This window comes from Pteropus alecto, unplaced genomic scaffold (assembly GCF_000325575.1).
Source record: "Pteropus alecto unplaced genomic scaffold, ASM32557v1 scaffold57, whole genome shotgun sequence".
Lineage (NCBI taxonomy): Eukaryota > Metazoa > Chordata > Mammalia > Chiroptera > Pteropodidae > Pteropus > Pteropus alecto.
Window position 1 is genome coordinate 167498 of NW_006442508.1, and position 20181 is coordinate 187678.

At 35.5% G+C, this 20181-nt stretch overlaps 1 protein-coding gene and 1 non-coding gene across 3 annotated transcripts in view; one reads left to right on the forward strand and one right to left on the reverse strand.

Moving 5' to 3' along the window:
* Nucleotides 1–813: 813 nt before the first annotated feature.
* Nucleotides 814–20181, reverse strand: part of SMIM14 (small integral membrane protein 14) — a 64527-nt gene continuing 45159 nt past the window's right edge. For both annotated transcript variants that reach the window (XM_025040272.1, XM_006922445.3), the window contains 3 exons: nucleotides 15906–15954; nucleotides 6497–6639; nucleotides 814–4383 (listed from right to left, as the gene is read on the reverse strand). In XM_025040272.1, coding sequence (XP_024896040.1) covers nucleotides 4351–4383; nucleotides 6497–6639; nucleotides 15906–15954 — 225 coding nt within the window. In that variant the 3' untranslated portion in view covers nucleotides 814–4350. The remainder of the gene's footprint in view (nucleotides 4384–6496; nucleotides 6640–15905; nucleotides 15955–20181) is intronic.
* LOC112471520 lies at nucleotides 16696–16814 on the forward strand. Its single transcript, XR_003043341.1, has one exon. It is a non-coding gene; the product is annotated as a 5S ribosomal RNA (ribosomal RNA).

The following is a 20181-nucleotide window of genomic DNA, read 5'->3' on the forward strand; positions in this document are numbered from 1 at the left end:
ACAGAATCAATGCAATTGAAATCCATTAATCATCAAGATACAGCCTGAGTGTCTAAAGTTATAAGCAGTATAGGACCAGATATTTAAGAGGTAAAGCCTCTGACATGGCAGGGATTTTAAAGTTTTTTTCTCAGTCCTAAAATTCCTAGAAATAAGCAGTTTTGTATAAGAGAATACATTTTTTTTTTATATCAAAGTTGCTTTATTCTTAAATCTATTCCTGAATAGCATACATTTTAAAGCATAAACAGTTAAGCAGTAAACAATAAAAACACCTGCTGAGATGTTTATTGAACCAACATAGTTCATTTGAGAAAAGATATGTAAAATTAAGTTCCCCATGAGAAAAGATCACACTGAACACTCCAGTTCTTCAAAATGTTAGCACAAGGTGATCATTTTGTTAAGTTATATAAATGCCTAATCACTATGTTGTATACCTGAAACTAATATTGTATGTCAACTGTAAGTGAAAATAAAATCTTAGCATAAGAGATAATCATGGTATTTATGAAACATTTGTGGGGGAGGCAACTCTAGAAATTGAGATTCTGAATGAGAAAACCAGGTGTAATGGCAGGAAGCAAAAAACTTATTTTATTAAATTCCATTTTCTGGGAGGAGTACTAGTATTCAGAGTCATTAAATGAAAACTTAGTTTTACTGAGGATCTAGTTATCCACTTACATACACACATGACAAACTTTAGATTAAAACCATTAACTATCTCCAGCAATTATGTATTTCACAAATGTTGCTATTTGAAATAACATTTAAGTATCACACACTGACATCATAATCATGCCAGAGCAATTTTACCATTTTTACATATGTATAGGTTTTAATGATTTTTTGTATATGGATCAATTCCAGGTTACAGAACAAAAGCAAATTTTCACTTTTGAGTGTTTTCAATACAGTTACACATATAGCTCTTTATAGGTAACATATGTCTGCTCGAATAATTAACACTGTTGGATATTAGTCCCAAAAAGCAAATATCTATTTGACCCTATATTATAGGAAGAAATAAAATAGAATTATGAAAGAAATGTAGTTGCAATTAATTTCCTAGTGCTTCTTAGAATCCCTACTTCTGAATACTGGCCCCATACTGCTAATATATAAATATTTTTCTTATAACTGAAAGTTCTCTCTCAGGAAAGTCTTTAGTTAGGGGTAAAGTCTTACAAAAAAAACTGTTTAATAAAAGATGTTAACATTTTCATAACAAAAGATATTTGTTTCTCTTCTCACAAAAGCCAAACAGAAAACAATGAGTGTTACTAATGTCTTCTATTTATTCATTAATAAAAAGTGCATAGTACAAGCCCTTTATCCCAATCCAAATACTCAGTAAAAGATTACAATAAACCCTGGGTGGCACAGATGGATTTGTTTGGCATGATTTAAACATTTAAAAACAGCAATTAACACTTAGTACATCACATGACCACTTTTGCTTTTAACAAAGTAATCATCACACATGGTAACAAATACTTATGATTTTTCATTTAGAGATATTATAATGTTGACTAAATCTAATATGCAACAAAAATTTAACCCATTAACTGTAAACTTTCTCCTTCCAGTTGTTTTGTCTTAAGTTGAGCTGGTCAAATTTTAGCACATACTCATTTAGAATGACAGACTTTCATTCAGAGTGATAAATTTCCAAGGTTCCTTTGAAAATATAAGAATTTGGTAATTCCATAAACATTATCAAATCAAATCACATACCACAAATAGCTGAACTTAATAGTTACTTCAGAAAATCTCTGCAAATTGTTTAAAATGTGACTTCAAGACCATAGGACAGTGCTTGGATAGACATATGATAAAATCTTTTACTATACACAGTTCTAATGTTAACTTTTTCCAAATGGGAAGCAAAAAAACATTATTTTGCATAAAAGAACATTAAATGACTCTATAACGAAATAAATTCTTAATGGCATTTGTGGAATGTTTAAGAGTCCAAAGTGATTAAAATGTCAGGACTTATCTTTCTTTTTTCCAGATTATTTCAAATGATTGGCTATGATTGTAGCCATAGTACAGGTGAATGTTTACAAGCCAAGTAATGAATAAGAATGTGCTCAATAAAAAACTGTTTAATAAAAGATGTTAACATTTTACATGTAGAAGCTTTAAGAATTAAAAAGAATCTAAATTACTAGTTAGGTTAACAGTAATACTTTATATGCTATAGTACACTGTCTTTTTCAGGACTGCAGAGAAATTTTACAAGCAAAAAACCAAGACTTACTATTCCACTAAAAACTTTTGTTGCTAGTTAAATAGATGGGCTGTATAAGAAAAGGTTAATGTTCTAGATGTAATGTCAATTAAGTGTATGTGACAGAAATGAAGAACCAGGAATAAAAATCCAGATTTCTAGGTCTCTAGCAAACAGTAGACATTGTTTCCATGTTATAGCCATGTCTTCTACCAAAGCCAATTCTCGATTATTTATGAACTGTTGATTCAGTGAATACATCAGTATCTCTGCCAGAGATTGCCTTTCGAGCAGCATAGAGAACTGTTAGGATATATGTGCAAGCCTTCAGGGAGCAAGGGCAGAAAAAGGAATGCATTAGGCAGTTAGCTCCATCTTAACCCATTCATGCCCTTTCTGCTTTAAATATACAGCTGGGAAGGCTTCCAGTAGGCTACGGCAAGAAGAAAAACCTTAACTCTATGGTGTTTACTTATCCAGGATGTGACTTACCTGTGTTACAACATTGCTTCATTAGCACAAGTAATTAAGAGTAGGTTATAATGTGCTCGCTTCAGCAGCACATATACTAAAAAAAAAAGAGTAGGTTATATTATTTCAAGAAGTTGAGCACAAAGCCAAGAGCACAGGAGGAATGCAAGCAGTTAATGCATTATATAATGAAATGAAGCCCTTACAATGTTTATGGCCCAAAATGTAATCATAATAAAGAGAAAAATACACCCTAAGGGCATCAATTGTATCAGAGACTCTATTAAAACAGTACAATGATATAGAGAAGTTTATTCAATTCATACAAGTAATTTCTCAGATTCTCAGATCGATACAATAAAATGCTAGACAGGTCTAAGGGGCAAAAACCCTTACATTGATGCAAAATATCTTCTAGCCCCGATAAATCATCTGCAATCACTTGCTAGGAAAAAATTCCATAACCACATAAGTCATGCAGACTTCTTAAAAATGCCATTTGTATTCATTTTCTTTCAAACTAACCAAAACAATGGAACCTTTTACTTTTTATACATTTCAAAATTTTACCTGTATTAATGCTCCTACCCACCCCAGTCCATCCCATTACCCAACAAGAATGAGATACGGGTCAGAAAAAGATCCTTGTTTCTCATATTCCTCCTTTTCCCTTGGAATAAACCAATAATTCATTAAACATTTGTAAAGTCATAAGGGTAACAAAAGATTCAAATTTTTTTCTTCAAAGAAAAGAATAAAATAAGTAAATAGCAATCAAATGGCAGTAATCAAAGAGGCCCCCAATACAACTATAAGATAGTTTCATTTAACAGGGGAAGTGTTAGATCAGAAAAGCTTTGTGAGAGGCACCTATTTTTAAAATAGAGATTATTAATGTATAGATTATATCTGACAAAAGCAAAAAAAAAGTTCCTCCTTTCATGAACCTTGTAAGGCTAGTTAGTGTACAGTGGCTCAAATGTTACATAATGGACTGTAAATCCTCCATCATATTTAAATTATGTTTATTCAAAGTTTTTTAAGTATATTTTTATGTGAATAAAAAAACTTAGCAAACAATTACTTCATTTCTTTTTTCCTCCTTTTCTAGTCACAAGTTGTAGTGGACAATACAGATTTTAGCTGTAACTTGTAAAATATTCCAAAGGCTGCCACAGTCCCAAGAACGTGGTTCTAATTTTCTTTCATACAATCTCTGACAACCCCAAATAACTTTATAAATACCTATGAAAAAAGTAATTTTAAAATCTATCAAAACTATTTAAAATATTTAAATGCAGAAGTCTCAAATTTCCTTCAATCAGGCCAGAAATCATCATAAAAATTATGATCACAGTTACAAACAGAATTAGTGGAATGTTTACGTTTAGGATAACTAAAGGGCTCATGTAACTTTTTACAGAATCACTTACTCAAATATATTGTAAATAGGAGTGGTGATAACACCGGAAGCAAAAATAAGCTTGCAAGTAAAATTCCTAGAAGCTTATGAAAACAATACCATCCCATATTGCAGATGCGAAAAGAACAGTTCTAATGAGATTAAGAGAGTACTCTAGTCATCTTCGTTCATTTGGTCGTGCAAGGTGTTAATTATTTTCACTTCCCATATCACAAAGTTAGTCCACAGGAGGGGCTGGTGGATCTTGTCCCTGACATAAGAAAGAGAGAAATTATGGAACTGACTTCTTATATCCCAGTGGAACCAATCTAACACATATAGTAAGAACTGAGCAGCAATGCCCTCCACCCTCTCACCCCAAGTCATATTCTTATTTGGGCTTTTCATATATTTTTGCATTAAGCAACACTAGATTGAGACTGTGATTCACAGACATTTGTCTCATTCTTCCCTGCAGTATGGAAGAAAGTGAAATTGTGTAACAATGGTATGTTATGAGTGAATTTGCTCTCCCTAACAACTCTACAGGTGATATTTAAACCAATAAAGGTGGTTTCATCCTTCTTACTAAGGTGATGATTGAATACAGTACAATCAAAGTGAAGCTAGAGAATTTTGTTTCTATCTACACTATGCTAATGGGAACACCTGAGGTTCCAGTTGCTATTGGCAGGCATCTAATGACCACAAAGGGAACCCGCCTTGGAATGAAGGGAAGCTGATGGTATGAGGAAAGAAACGAGGTCTTTGATGACACTGTTAAGTTTTCTAAACACTGACCCTATCTCTGGATTTTCTGATGTGTAGACCAATAAAGCACTTATTTAAACCAGGTTGAGCTGATTTTTGTTACTTGGAATAGAAAGCATCTGAACTGTAGAGGAAAGATCAGCACTTGTAAGAATCTTCAGAAAGATTCCATTTATTTACTCTGACAATGCTATATGAGGCTCTTGTTGAGGGGGATCAGTTTTTCTACTTGAAATTAGTCAATGTCTTCTTGCATATTCTTATGGCAGTGGGACTACTATTCCTAGAACTGCTGGCCTACAATGAACTAAGGTTCAGGGGACTGTAATCTTGCATTTCTGTCACTTTTTAATGGCTTCTACGTCAGCTTATTTAATTGGATTGCTTTAGCTCCAAACACTAAGGAAGTTGCTCTTTGATATGAAAGTAATAAAACTGTACACAGAAAGTAAGAAAAAGGCTGAGAAAGCACTTTATCAAAAAATATACAAGATATTTTACGGGTACCCCTCTTTCCAAAAAGAAACAAAAATAAATTTAAGACTTTTTATATAGTGCTAATGATGCCCTCTTAATTAAATTAGCTAGCATGCTACATATCTAAATGTTCTAATCCTAAAAAAACCAAAACACCGACCAATTAACATTGCACATTTGCTTTCATATTTATATGAGAAATTAGTCTAACTGAACTTTCTTATATTAAAAACACAAGATTAGGGAAAAGAAGCAATTATTTTAGAAATTTCACATAGTGAAGGGTGAAGAAAGAAATTAGTAGGATAATTTGTTCAACAAGTGAATCCGTCACAGAAATATTTTTAAAGATATCCAAATCAAATGTGTGTGTGTGTGTGTGTGTGTGTGCATGTGTGTGTGTGTGTACACACACACATACTGGTTCTAAAAATTATTAAAAGGAATTCTTTCATGGAGGTTCTATTAGAGATAGTACTAAAAACTCCTTATTGGGTCACTTAATCATGTTTTTCATTTAGAAGATTCTAAAAATAGTTATAATCATGACTCTCAAGATTTATCATTATGAATGATTCCTACCTCTGCTTTTGTCAACTCAGCTGATCTACTATGATACAAAACTGGAAAAATGAGTTTGAGAGAAATAGGATGAGAAAACAAGAGGAAAAGAGGATTTAGCCAGATAGACTCAGTGTCTCTACTGTATTTAATAGCTAGGACAGAGGGGAGAAAAACATTTGGACTGCAGCTAGTATAATTTAGGAAGCTGGAAGCATGAGAAGCAAAGGATCAATTTTGAGGTAGATAGAACTGGGGAGTACAGGACTGAGAATTGAGAAATATTGCTGTAAATTATCATGAAATGGATCATTTTTTATGTTTCTCATATGACTAAGATTGAAATTCATTTTTAAATTATTCTTGGGCTACTATGCTGCTCTCTATATGTAATTACATGAAGACTAAACCATTTGGGATTACAAGATTTACTGGGATTACACAGGAAGAATTTATTGCATGAATTAAATCTTCCTTTTCCTAATGCAGTTATTTCAGTCAAGACAAACTCATCCCCCTTTACAAGGCCACACCCATCTCCCCACTGCAATGAGTTTCTAATCCACAACACTTACATTATGAGGACTGGTTGGCTTTCCAGTTAAGTTGGATCCTCTTAGATTAGGAGGTCTCAGTAGAAACAAGATGACTGCAATAACCATCCAGGCCATCAAAATCATGGTAATACTGATGCCATTATCAACAGAGGGTCCTGGTACTAAACACAAACAAAAAATGTATTTACAAGAAAAACTGTAGCATGATTATAACATGATTATACAATTTAAAAATTGTATTAATATAAAAAATTGTATCAACAATTTTAAGAAGTGCGATTATGAAATACTGCACTTTCATTTTCCCTTTCTTCCTGTGAGAAAATCTAAATAGTAAATGGTATAAAATAGTCAAAAGCCAAAACCTATTAAATAAACATTTTAATAGTGTATTTCTTAATATTTTGGGGTAATAAAATGCTTTGAGAATTTCATAAAAAATAAGGACTCTTTCCACCACATGAATCCATGTATACACATTCAACAATTTTACACACGATTGTGAAAGATTCCTAGACTCACAAAACCACCAATCCACATATGTGCTGAGATCTACAGAACCTGGGTTAAGATCACCTGATACACAGTAAGGACACTTTACTTTGGATGGTGGTGGTAAGGGAGGAAATTCTGCATTTTAATTACAGAAGCGGCAAGAAAAAAAACAGGTCAAGGAAAAGGGAACATCTGAGTTGTATAATGTATAAAGATCCCTTTAATGATATTCTCAAAGAGATATTAAATTGACCTTTTTTTGCAAAAAGAAGTTGGATTCGGGTTTAGATATTTTCAAATGTATGCATTTATAAGAGAAATAAGTCAGGGTGTGTGTGTGTAAGCATCAGTCTTTCCCAGCTCCTTGAGGCAGCCATGTCTTATTTAATTCAGAATAACAAGTACCTATTATAGTGCCTGGCCCATAGTATGAGCTTAAAAAATTTCTAATAGATGAAACAGATTTTTTTATTGAAGTATATTAGAGAACTCAATTGTCAGAAATAAAAATTATAGAAGATTGGATTTCTAAAGAAAAACACAGTATCTTTAGTTACCAAAATAGCCTGTCAACAAGTTTGGTTTTAGTTCTCCTTGCCTCAGGAAAAAGTGAAAGAAATCCAGACAAGATGTTCAAACTAAGCTGATGTATTGCACTGGGGTCCATGGGCCCAGAGCTCACTCCCAAGAAAGGGAAGGGATGGGTGCATTGCTAAGGCCAAAGGATTAGTGACCAAAGGGGCAAAGAGCTGAGCTAGCCCAAGAACAGGCTGGATAGAAATGAAGCCTCTGTTCCAATCACTTCCCCAGAAACAACTAACACAGTACTTAAAGAGTCACCGAAATTGCATTACTCATCACACAATGCATCAGCAGCTTTTTTCCTCTATATCTATATCCATTCTTTTCCTTGTTCCCTCTTATTATATTAAACATTACTCCCTTCATAACTAAGACCAATTTCTTCACTTGTGCTTTGGATTCCATTGCTCTCGCAGTGATCTATCTACTATCCCCTCTCTTGTATATTCAACACCCCCTTCTCCACTGCAGCCAACCCATAATCACTTAAACATGATCAAGTTTATCTCTTCTTTGGAAAAAAAAAAAATTCCTCCTTCAACCCCTTTCCCTGTCCAGCTATCAAAACTGACATCTTGAGAGTTGCCTATATTTTACTACCTCTCATTCCCTCCTCTAGTTGGTATCTACCTCCATTATCATTCAAAAGCTCTTCAAAAGGTCACTTTTAACACCTCCACGCTGCTAATCCTAATGGGTAATTTCAGTTCTCATTTTCCATGACCACTCTCTCCCTTTTAATAAAAACACCTTCTTTGTCTTCTGTGCATTACTACTGCCTGATTTTCTTTCTAACACTTAGCGACTCTTTTGCATGTTCATTTCCCTCTTTCTGGCTTTTAAATTTTAGAACTCATCATGGTCAATTTTAGGTTCCATCTCTTCTTGCTCTATACACTATCATCCTCACTTGTATCTTCATTTACCTTCAATATGCAAACCACACCTAAATTTATACCCAGTCCTTCCTCTCTGAACTTCAGACTCAAATCTCCAACTATCTACATCAACAGTTTCTTTTTTTTATCTTCACATCAACAGTTCTTAAACTGGTATACAGTAGAACCATCCAGCAGCTTCTTAAAAACACAGATGACTAAATTCCATCTCGCACTTAACATATTCAATATCCCAAACTAAAATCATGAGCATCTAGCCCTGCCCCATCCTCCAAGCTCCACCAAATTGGGTCTCTATTCATCCAGCTGCCTTAGCCAGAAACCTATAAAAACACCTTTTGTTCTCTCTCAATGACCCATCTCTATTTAACCCATTATGACGTTTCTGTCAATTTTATTTCCTAAATAATCACTCAGATCTGTCTACTTCTAGCTCCACTCCCACACTTGCTCAAACTATCATCATTTCTTGTCTGGTCTACTGAGATGATGATCTCCCCACATCTATTCTTGCCTCCTGTAATTCTGTCCTCTACACTGCTCCAAGAGTGATTTTTTTTTAATCAAATACTATCTATTTTTATTACTAAATAATAGCTAGAATTTCAGTAGTTACTCTTTACCAGGGTTTATCTCTCTTAATCTTTTTAACAATCTTATTTTATGGAAGGTACTACCATATCTTCATTTTATAGATGAGGAAACTGGGAGAAAGGTGGGTTAAATCCCAATATCATACAGGTAGTATGTGGCAAAGCTGGGATTTAAATATAGAGTCTCACTAAAGAACCTGTGCTCTTGACCTCTTTGCTATGTCATAGTCTCTGAAACTATCACATAGTGAGGCAGACCCCTAAAAAGTATTAGTCCTGTAGGTAGTAAAACTGGAAAATATTTAAAAAGGGTTTTATATAAATGAGCTTATTCATAAATAAGCTAACTAACTGTTAGGTAAAACTAGATTATTTAAAGTTAGTCAAAAAAGATAACTGCCTTCTATACATTATCACCTCTTACAGTATCCCTCTCTCTCTCAGAAATAAAATACGAGATTGATTGCATAGACCAGAAATGTAACTCCGATGTAAACTCATATGTTATTCAACTTGGAAAATGGGTCCCTTACTTTTTGCTACTCTTTGCAAGTAAAAAATTCTGAAGCTTCCGAGAGTTAACTCTCAGATCATAAATTTCCTAATTCATATTTCTGAACAAAGCAGCTCTGACAAAATGCCCACTCCTTTTTAAGAGTCTCATAGTGATATTATGACCCTTAGTTCTCTGTAACTGTCTTCTAGCTTGGTTCCTTTTGCAGCCTTTCCTTCTTGCATTTTGCTGCCAGAAAAGTCTGCTTAAGACACTTGCTCTTAACATATTTCTGCTGACCAACCCAGTGACTCACTCTTTACTGCCTACTGCTTTAACTATGAACTCTTTCAGCTTGGCATTTCCTCATATAATGGCCTACTCATCAATATTAACTCTTTCTTTAACCAGTGGTTCCTGGCCTTCCTGTGCATCAGAATAGCTTGTAACAATATCAACACAATAGATTCCAAGACCCTGTCTCACACCATCTAATCTAGGAGCAGCTCAGGAATGGAGTCAGGAACCAGCATTATTTTAAAAGCTTAAATATATCAGTACTAGTTTGGCTGAGAGTATTTGCCAACTTTGCAAATTCACTCCTAGGGTACTCTTTATTTCTCTCTTTCTGGTGTGTTCTTATACCTAACCTCCATTTATTCACCTATATCCTATACTCCTCTCTCTTATGTAAAAACCTCTTTTTCCTCTGCCCACGCTTTCCTTTCTTCTCTGGACTAGTGTCACATTTTTAGTTTGAAGAAATGGCTTCCTATTTCTCCTAATTAGGTCATTAACTTTTTAAGAACTGGGACTGTCTCTTAGCTATATAAACTCCATGCCTGTTTCTTTACCTATGAAATAGAAACATTACCATCATCTCATAGAGTAGTTGTGAGGACTGAAATGGTCAGTACATGAAAAGCACTTAGCACAGTGGCTGGTACACAGCAGGTATTCAATAAATACTAGCCATTACCAGTATTAGGGTCAACTAGCAGCAGTCCCCAACCTTTTTCGCACCAGGGACCATTGCATTATGAGAACCTAATGTCTAAAAATCTGAGGTGAAGCTGAGGTAGTGATGCTAGCGCTAGAGAACGGCTGCAAATATAGATGAAGCTTCGCTTGCTGGCCCACCACTCACCTCCTGCTGTGCAGCCCACTTCCTAACAGGCCACAGACCAGTACTGGTTAGTAGCACAGGTTTGGGGACCCCTGAACTTGAGCACAGAAAAGACTAAAGGCAGATATATCCTATTGGGAATAACTAAATCGGATAAGATAATGAAGTAGGAATGGAAAAGGGTCAAAAACAAATAGTCCTAGTATGGAAGAAGCACATCGCTTGGTGACTGGACTGACTGGACAGGTGGTAAGAGGAGGAAGAAAAAAAAGTTAAGGATGCCTCCAAATTTCTGAAGGTTAGTAAGTAGGCAGTAGAATTTCTCTACTTAAAAGGCTAAATGGATATAGGTTTTTTTGACCTTCAAGATTTAATAAGATCATTTTTCTTTTTCTCCATTAACTGAAGGCTCATCTCAGAATAAAGGATAATAGATGGACCAATTAAAGTCAAACCTCTTGATCACAGTCAATGTTTTTCATCTGTAGCAGTCTCAAAAAATTAACACTGGCTCTAGGATATACTTTCACGTGGGCATATTATGCAAGATTATTAACAAAAAACTGAAACAAACCTAAATGTCAGAAAAGTATGTTTGATTCATAAATTATCGTATGTCTACACAATGGAATACTATGAAACTGTAAAAGAAACTGAAGGAAGTATCCATGAGAAATGCTATTTGACAGGGGAAAAAATGAGCAGTGAAAAATAGTGTGTCCAAAATTAGGGGGCAAATTACATATTTTGCTTGTACATGCATATGAAATTCTGGGAAGAAACACAGAAGACTAATAACACCTAGAGATAGAACCTGAGCAGATGAGAGAATGAGTAGGAAAACAACTTTTCTCTGTATACTAATTAACTTCTTTATTTTTGAATCATATCTAAAATTAAATATATTCAATTAAACTAAAAAGTAGCCTTAAAATATCTTGGTATCTGAATTGATTTAGACTTCTTGAAATATTCAGGAACAGAAATGAATGACCCTGGTTGAATAAAATCACTGTAGGCTTTCTGTGATTATACACAGTCCCTGATGACAAGATCCACTTCTTCATGAAGTCTCAGAATAGGTATGCTACTCAAACTTCCTGACACTGCATATAGCTGATATAAACAAATATCAGGAGCAGCTATTTTAAGGTCAGTATGGAGAGGTAAATGGGCCTTTAAATGATCAGGCCACTGTGGGCTTTTTTGTGATAACTTTTATGTACATATAAATATTAAGGTGCACTCAATCACATTGAGGATATAAAAATCTGTTCTCTCACTTCCTGGAAATTATTTGCCTTAACAGGGTAAATAGTTTTTACTTTATGGTCTGGAAAGATGTCAAATTATAAAAATATAAAAAGGCTTTATATACCAAAATACAGTGTTCTGTTTCGCTTAAGGGTTAAGTCTTTGGTTTTAAGCAAACATGAGTATTATAAATAAGATGCCAAAAAGAACATTCCCTATGAAGCTACTAGCTTAGCTAGACAAAGGAAGATTAAAGAGTAGAAAGGGAGGCTCTATGAGCTGCCAGATCTAGAGGGATTATTTCCAAACGCTTTCACAGGTTTCCCGTGGGAAAAGTAGAAATAGAAAGTGGACAAGGTACCAACAGGCTGTAAGCCTATAATTTTGGGATTATATACAGTAATTAACTGCTATCAGTACAGCTACCGTTTACTTCAAAAGTAAGTTAGTGATTGAGCTGGTTTCCATACAACTCTTTATCTGAAAGACAGTCAGTCTTTCAGAAGAGTGAGCAGACTTATTCTATATTGTTGTAGAGAGCAAAACTGTGGGTGGACATCATAATGAAGTAAAATTTAGCCCAATGTAAAGAATCATGCAACAACTAGATCTGTTAACAGACTGCAATTAAATTCTGCAACTGCATAAGTAATGAGCTTCCTATTCAATTAAATCATCTCAAATATATGCAACACACCATGGCAGGCCCAATGGGTAATGAGAAATTGTGATATAAGAAATATACATTTGTTTTTCACCCTGGTTCCTAGAACAGAGCTCCTAAAGCCCTTGGAATTTCTTGAGTGATAGGGATGATGGGAACATCTTTTGTTATTCATAAGAAATCCCTTTCAACCATGCCTGAGTTTATGCTAATGAGGTGACTCTTGGTGAGCCCCTACAAAGCTTCAGGGTGGGGATGGATGGGTTCTCAGAGCTTAACAACCAGTGTTATTAGAGGGTTGGAACGTTCAGCTCCCCTCCCTCACCTCTAGAGAGAGGAGAGGCTGGAGATCCAGTTAATCACCAATGACCAATGATTTAATCATTCATGCTATAGAACGGAACCTCTATAAAAACCCTAAACAATGGGGCTCAGAGAGTTTCCTAACTGGTGAATACACTGATGTGCTGGGAGGGTGACATCCCAAGAAAAGACAGTGAAGCTCTACATCCCTTCTTCCCACACCTTGCCCTATGCATCTTTTCCATTTGGTTGCTCCTGAGTTGTATCTTCAATAAACCAGTGACAGTAAGTTAATTGTTTTCCTGAGCCACTTTAGCAAATTAATGAACCTGAGAAGGGGGCAGTGGGAACCCCTGATTTATATTTTATGAAAATAGCCTGAGCTCACTGGAAAAAATTCAGAATACACAGAAAAAGTGATTCTATTACCCAGAGGAAACAACTGCTTAAATCATTTAAAAATATGGCTCTCAAAAAGGATTTCCAACAAATGTTAAAAGAATTGGGGGGAAAAAAAACTGGTCAATATGACTAAATTAATATTCAAGGTCTAGAGTTTGCCTTTAGATTAAGGAAGTGAAATTTCACCCAGAAATAAGAGTCTATTTGGTTTACAGGTGGGGCTGCCTCAAGGGTCACAAATATCACAAATGTAATAAACACTAGTTTTTCTGTAAGGAATTCAGTAAAATTATTTTCACTAGTAAGAATAAGTTTTAGCTTTACCGGCTGAGGCAAAAATTTAAGTTGCTTATCAGAGGGCACATTGTAGATTAATGAATGCTACTGAAGAAGCAACATAAGGAAATGTGAAGTGGGGGAACCATCGCCCATCATCTTAACAACCTAACACAACATCTGCACATTAACATTACCTTCTGGTCCAGAAGCATAATTGCCCTGTTGCACCAATGGACGTTTTGACAAAATTTCTACTTTGGGCAAAGCACTGTACCAGCTCCTATTTCTCAAAGTTGTTAATATTTACAGAATTTGAAGGGACACCCAGTTCACACAGCAGTAACAACAATAATGTAATAACAAGCCTCTTCATAATGGTACTTATGTTTTGTTTTAATTTCAAATATGTAACAATGTGGAACTCAGCTTCAGAGATGTTAAGTAAAAGCAATTAGCCTAAGTTGTGACCCTGTTTGTTGTCATTATACTCCAGATAGGCTGTGAGAACTCAGAATTTCCACCCCGGGGCTTCCACAAATGGCGGGGGCAGTGGTAATCCTGGGTGAGGCCCCCTCCCTGCCCCCGTGTCCTCGCTCAACCCCAGCTATTTCTTCTGTGAAAAGAAAATGCTAGTTACTTTGGGGGAACACTGAGAGGGGTATAGATTTTGTATATCAGCATCTTGCACATGTGTTAATTGCTGAAAAAATGCCAGACATCCTGGTTAAATAAATAAGATTTCAAAAAAAAAAAAGCAACTAGCCTATTAATAAAAGCAATTTAGCACTATGTCAAGAGCTTTAAAATGTACATACAAGAATGTTTAAATATTGCTTATAATAATGTTAGGTAGCTAGTCAGACATGAGTAACTGGGTGAACAAAGGAATAGGGGCCCAGCCTAGAGACTGCCCAAAGAACACCCCAATGGTAGTAGAATTCTAGGTATGCACATGCGCACTAGCCAAAGAATTATATAACAGCCAGATGTCAACCAAAATGACCTCATTTGCCAATCACCTAGGAATGCCTTTGGAACCACCCATCATAGCCCAAATATAAGGCAGACATTCCCACTCTTGGCCTCTTTTCCCCCTTCTAGGTTCTCTTTTTTGTGGCCTTTTTGTGTTGGTTGCAGCGCTGGGACCATGTGCCTCTTTGGGGTATTCTTTGTCTTTCTAAAGTATATCTTTAATAAAACTATTAAATCTCAATGACCTGTAAGTCATTTAAGGAAGAACAGAGAGAAAATGTAAGGGAAAATGCTAACTACAATTCTGCACCATCTTTATCCCTCTCCCTCCCTTCTGCAGTTGGGGAGACACTGAACTCTGATTGGCCCTAACAGTGACAATAATAAAAAATATATCATCACCCTAAGATTCCAATAAAAGGGCTTCATTTAAAAACTGGTATATCCCCATAATAGCATATTATTTAGTCAGTATATATTTTTAAGATAAATATATACCAATATATCATAATATAGTAGTGAAAAACAATACATACAAAGTAATCCCATTTTTATAAATGTATATGAAATCTAATTGTGCCAGGCTTCACCATCCTGTGAATGTCTTACTTCCATCCTTAATAGTCAAATTAATATGACAGGCTTAAATGTTAGTTATTAGTTCCCCTTAATGTACCCTTCCAGTTATTTCTGTACTGAAAAAAGATGCCTCACATAATGGCCATCAAGTCTGTCAGCTACAGTCACCATGTAGGATGCATCTTCCTGCTCTAATTCTCACTTTACTATCACTACTGCACATAAAGCCACATGGAGAGAAACCTCTCCACTGCCCATGCCCTTTTGAGAATGCTAATGTCAGAACCAAAGGAATGACTTCACAGGCTCCCAAAATTTTCAAACCTTGGGAAAGAACGGCCTCTCTTTACTCAGTTCTCAAAGCTAGCAATGGATGAAAATAGATGCTAAGAAAAGAGTATGGAATTGGTACTAGCAGCCTCAATGTTCCAGTTCAACCAGCAAAAGGTGCCCTGTTACACATATATTTGCCAAGAAAAAGGTCTGGAAGGGTTTATATCAAGTTTGTCAACAGTGGTTATCTTTTAGCATTCTGGAAGTTTTTCCTTTTCTTTTTTTCTTCTCTGTTATTTTTATAATTTTCTTCAATGAACAGAGTTTGTTTTTGAAGCCAAAAAAACTCCACTATTTTTTAAGATAAAAAGTTAAATATTTAGTAGGAAATACATCACCGAGAAACAATTCCTTAAAGAGCAGACTATGAGAATATCTGATAAATATTCACAGTTATGTGACCTCTAATTCTGCCCCCAATGCCAAGCCTCCTCCTGTCCCACCATTACTTACACTCCTGAAGACATTCTGTGTCTGTGCAGTAGGACTGGGACTGCCTTAACTACAATGAATAAAAAGAAAGGAAAGTTAGCCATTAGACTTAACCAAAAATGAATACTATTTACTAGAAAGATCATGCTTTGTTTTTTAAAGAATGCTACTACAGTGTATATCATACCTTCAAAATCATATATAAACACAGAACACACTGAGGCTGTTCAGTTTGAAGGGATTTTTTCCTACTCAATAATTTTCAAATATACTGTGGTCTACTGCAGTTCACCTAATTAGATTACGGAATTTTTTTAAAAATCACCTGTGACAGAAACTCCTGCTGCCATATATTAGACTTCCCAAAGGAAAAGCACTATACTGTAAAGGAGAACTACTAGAAAGGAACTGAATTTGTTAATAAGATTTTATTTTTTCTAATTGAAAACTGAAGCAGATGGAGGAAAAAAAACATCCTATTTGTAGAAAATACACCTATAAAAGAGAAGAACATATTTTGTTTTCCTTTTTGATTACCTCTGTATAAACAATGGTTGGATAAATAAGAACTAATAAAAATGGATACCACAGGGTGGAGGGTGGGATGGAGGAGTCAAGTAGGCTCTGACAAAGATGAGAATTAGAGTTTCCCATGGCTATCTTTTTATATAAACTAATTTTGGAATCATGTGCTTATGAATTTTAAAAAGAAAAAAACCTATCAATAAACATACATATCATGAATATTATGAAAAGTCCTTTGCTGAGGACTTTTATCATATTAAGAAATAACAATCTCATAAATCTTAGAGTCTACAGCCATGCTACCCTGAACATGCCCGATCCCGTCTGATCTCGGAAGCTAAGCAGGGTCAGGCCTGGTTAGTACTTGGATGGAAGACCACCTAGGAAGATCAGGTGCTGTAGGCGTAAAAAATAAAAAAATAAGGGACTGTAAGCTGACAAGTTCCTTGCAATCTGTGAGGTCAACCAAGGGTTGCCTCGCCTAAAAAAAAAAAAAAAAAAATCTTAAAATAGAGATGACTACGTAGTAAAGACAAAAAGGAGCATGCAACTTTTCAATTCAGCCTCATTACTTTATTATAACACCTCTCTCATAACCTGCAATTGTTTGGGGAAGCAACTACAGAGTACAGTGCTTTGCTTAGCTAGTTAAGTATGAGCTCTTCAGAAAGCCAGATCTTGCTTTAAAGTCTGGTTCTGCAACTTTCTAGAATTTCAAGACCTTGGGTAAGTTTAACACCTCTAAGCTTTAGTTTCCTCATCTGTTAAGGTGAGGATAATACTACCTAAATCAGAATACTAGTGAGGATTAAAATAGATAATGAATGTGAACTGCAGTAACAATCCAAGAAACATTAGATATTATTACTATGCCACACTAATTATGACCTCATCTAAACAATTATTGGAATTAACAACTAAACAAATCATTTTGCAAATTGTTTTCTAAGATGACCCAGCTTGCAATCCCTTAATAGCAATCCTACTGAATTAGAATGGGAAAACAGCTCTTAATAAATGTAAAAATATGCTGTATGTTAATGCTTTCTGAATTTGAATCAATCCAAAACCTCTTAAAATTATACATTCTATGGATATTATTAAAAAGACAACAAACAATAAGTGCTGGTGAGGATGTGAAGAAAAGGAAACCCTTATGCACTGTTGGTGGTATTGTAAATTGGTGCAGCCACTATGGAAAACAGTACGGAGATTACTAAAAATAGAGCTACCGACAAATAGCAGACAAAAATTCCCCAATTCTAACGAATGAGCTGGAGCTTAGAATTCAAGAAGTCAACAGAACACCCAGTTATCTCAAACCAAAAAGGCCTTCATCAAGACACACCGTGTTAAAATTATCAAAAATCAACGACAAAGACAGAATTCTCAGGGCAGCCAGGGAGAAAAAAATGGTAATTTATAAAGGAAAACCCATTAGATTATCATCAGACTTATCAGCACAAACCTTACAAGCCAGAAAGAAATGGAATCAAATATTTAAACTATTAAGTGAAAGGAACTACCAGCCTAGTGCTGGTGGATGTGAAGAAAAGGAAACCCTTATGCACTGTTGGTGGTATTGTAAATTGGTGCAGCCACTATGGAAAACAGTACGGAGATTACTAAAAATAGAGCTACCGATAAGATTCAGTAATTCTACATCTGAATATTTATCTGAAAACAAAAATATTAAATCAAAAAAATATCTGAACCGCCCCCCCATGTTCACTGTAGCATTATTCACAATAACTGAAAAATGGAAACAACCTAGGTGTCCATCTATGGATGAATGGATAAAGAAGATGTGGTATATATACAAAATGGAATATTATTCAGCCATGAAAAAGAATGAATCTTGCCATTTGCAACAACACAGACTGATTTTGAGGGTATTATGCTAAGTGAAATAAGACACACAGAAAAAATAAATACTGTATGATCTCACTTACATGTGGAATCAAAAAACAAAAACATGAGCTCATAGATATAGAGAACAGATTGACGGTTGCTGGAGGTGGGGAGGTCAGGGGTATGCAAAATGGGTGAAGGGGGACAAAAGGTACGAACTTCCAGTTATAAAATGAAAAAGTCACAGTTATAAAATGAAAAAGAGATGTAATGTACAGCATAGTTAATAACAATGTAAAAAAATACACATTCTACAGAAAATAAAGACAATTAGACTCTTAGTCACAAAACAGACTTAATGCATCTCTTAATTAGCATAGATTATAAGTTTATTTTTTCCCAATAAGTAATATGTATATACAATACAAAGTTCAAAAGTACAAAAGGACTGTGGAAACATGGCAGAGTGGAAACATGCCAGGCTCTCTCCTCTTGAAACAACAATAAGCTGAATATCTAAAATTCAACATAAAACACCCAAACTGCACACTAGCACGTCTGAGCATGGGATCTGCGTATGAGACCTATCACAGGTCAGAACTCCAAGTGTCAGGCAGTGGACCAGGAGAAACAAAGAAGCTGTCTCTCGTATTCCCCAAAGCTATCTGAAGGAGAAGGGGGAGGGGAGAAAAAGCGGCAAGTTCCCTGAGCATCCCCGCCTGGGAAAGCTGTGAGCTCCTCTTAGCTGGCAGCAGGGCCCAGTCACCACGGCAGAAGGCAGAGAAGTGGGACAGCAGAAAAATAAGTTGATTTTTACTGGCCACGGTTGCAAAACCGAGGCTGAGACGCAGCCCCCAACCCCCAATCCAGAGGGGGACTCCTCCCATACCCTCTGAGACAGAACACTGGGGACCTCCAAGAGAATCTGAGCAAATGCTACCGAAACTGTTGCTAACACTGACAGGGACTGAAATTGAGGGTAGTGAGCGTGATGAAATATCTATCAGAAAATAAAAAGACATTTTTAAGGCTTTATATAAAGCAGGGATCCAAGAGGCTTAGATGCCACCTACTGGAAACCAAAAGAAAAGCACCTTCTTTGTAGCATCCTAGGAGACAGACCTTTACATAATAAATCTTCTTTCACGTAAAAAAGCAGAATACATTTCCATTAATGCCCAGCCCAGGAAAGAGTCCATTTAACACCACGAACAACCAAGGTGACAAAGCATCTCAGAAAGAAAAAGAAAAATCTCCAGAAAATAAGCTTACAGACATAGAAATATGCAATTTAAATCACAGAGAATTCAGGATGATACTTCTGAAAAAACTCAGTGAATTCCCAAACGAGACATATCGACAATTTCAGGAAATGAAAAAACAACTAGATGAGCAGAGCAAGGAGAATGAAACTCTCAAAAAGAACCATATAGAACTTCTGGAGATGAAGAAAACACTGCAAGAGATGAAAAATTAAATAGTAACCTTGGGAAATACAGTCGACCAAATAGAGGAAAGGATCAGTGATATTGAAGACAAAAATCTAGAAATAAATCAGAAGGAATCAGAGAGAACCCAAAGAATGAAAAATAATGAAAGAGAAAATCAAGAACTAGCTGATACCATCAGGAGAGGAAACATAAGGATAATGAGTATTATCAAAGGCGAGGAAAAGGAACAAGGACCACAAAGCATTTTCAGACAAATAGCAGACAAAAATTCCCCAATTCTAACGAATGAGCTGGAGCTTAGAATTCAAGAAGTCAACAGAACACCCAGTTATCTCAAACCAAAAAGGCCTTCATCAAGACACACCGTGTTAAAATTATCAAAAATCAACGACAAAGACAGAATTCTCAGGGCAGCCAGGGAGAAAAAAATGGTAATTTATAAAGGAAAACCCATTAGATTATCATCAGAC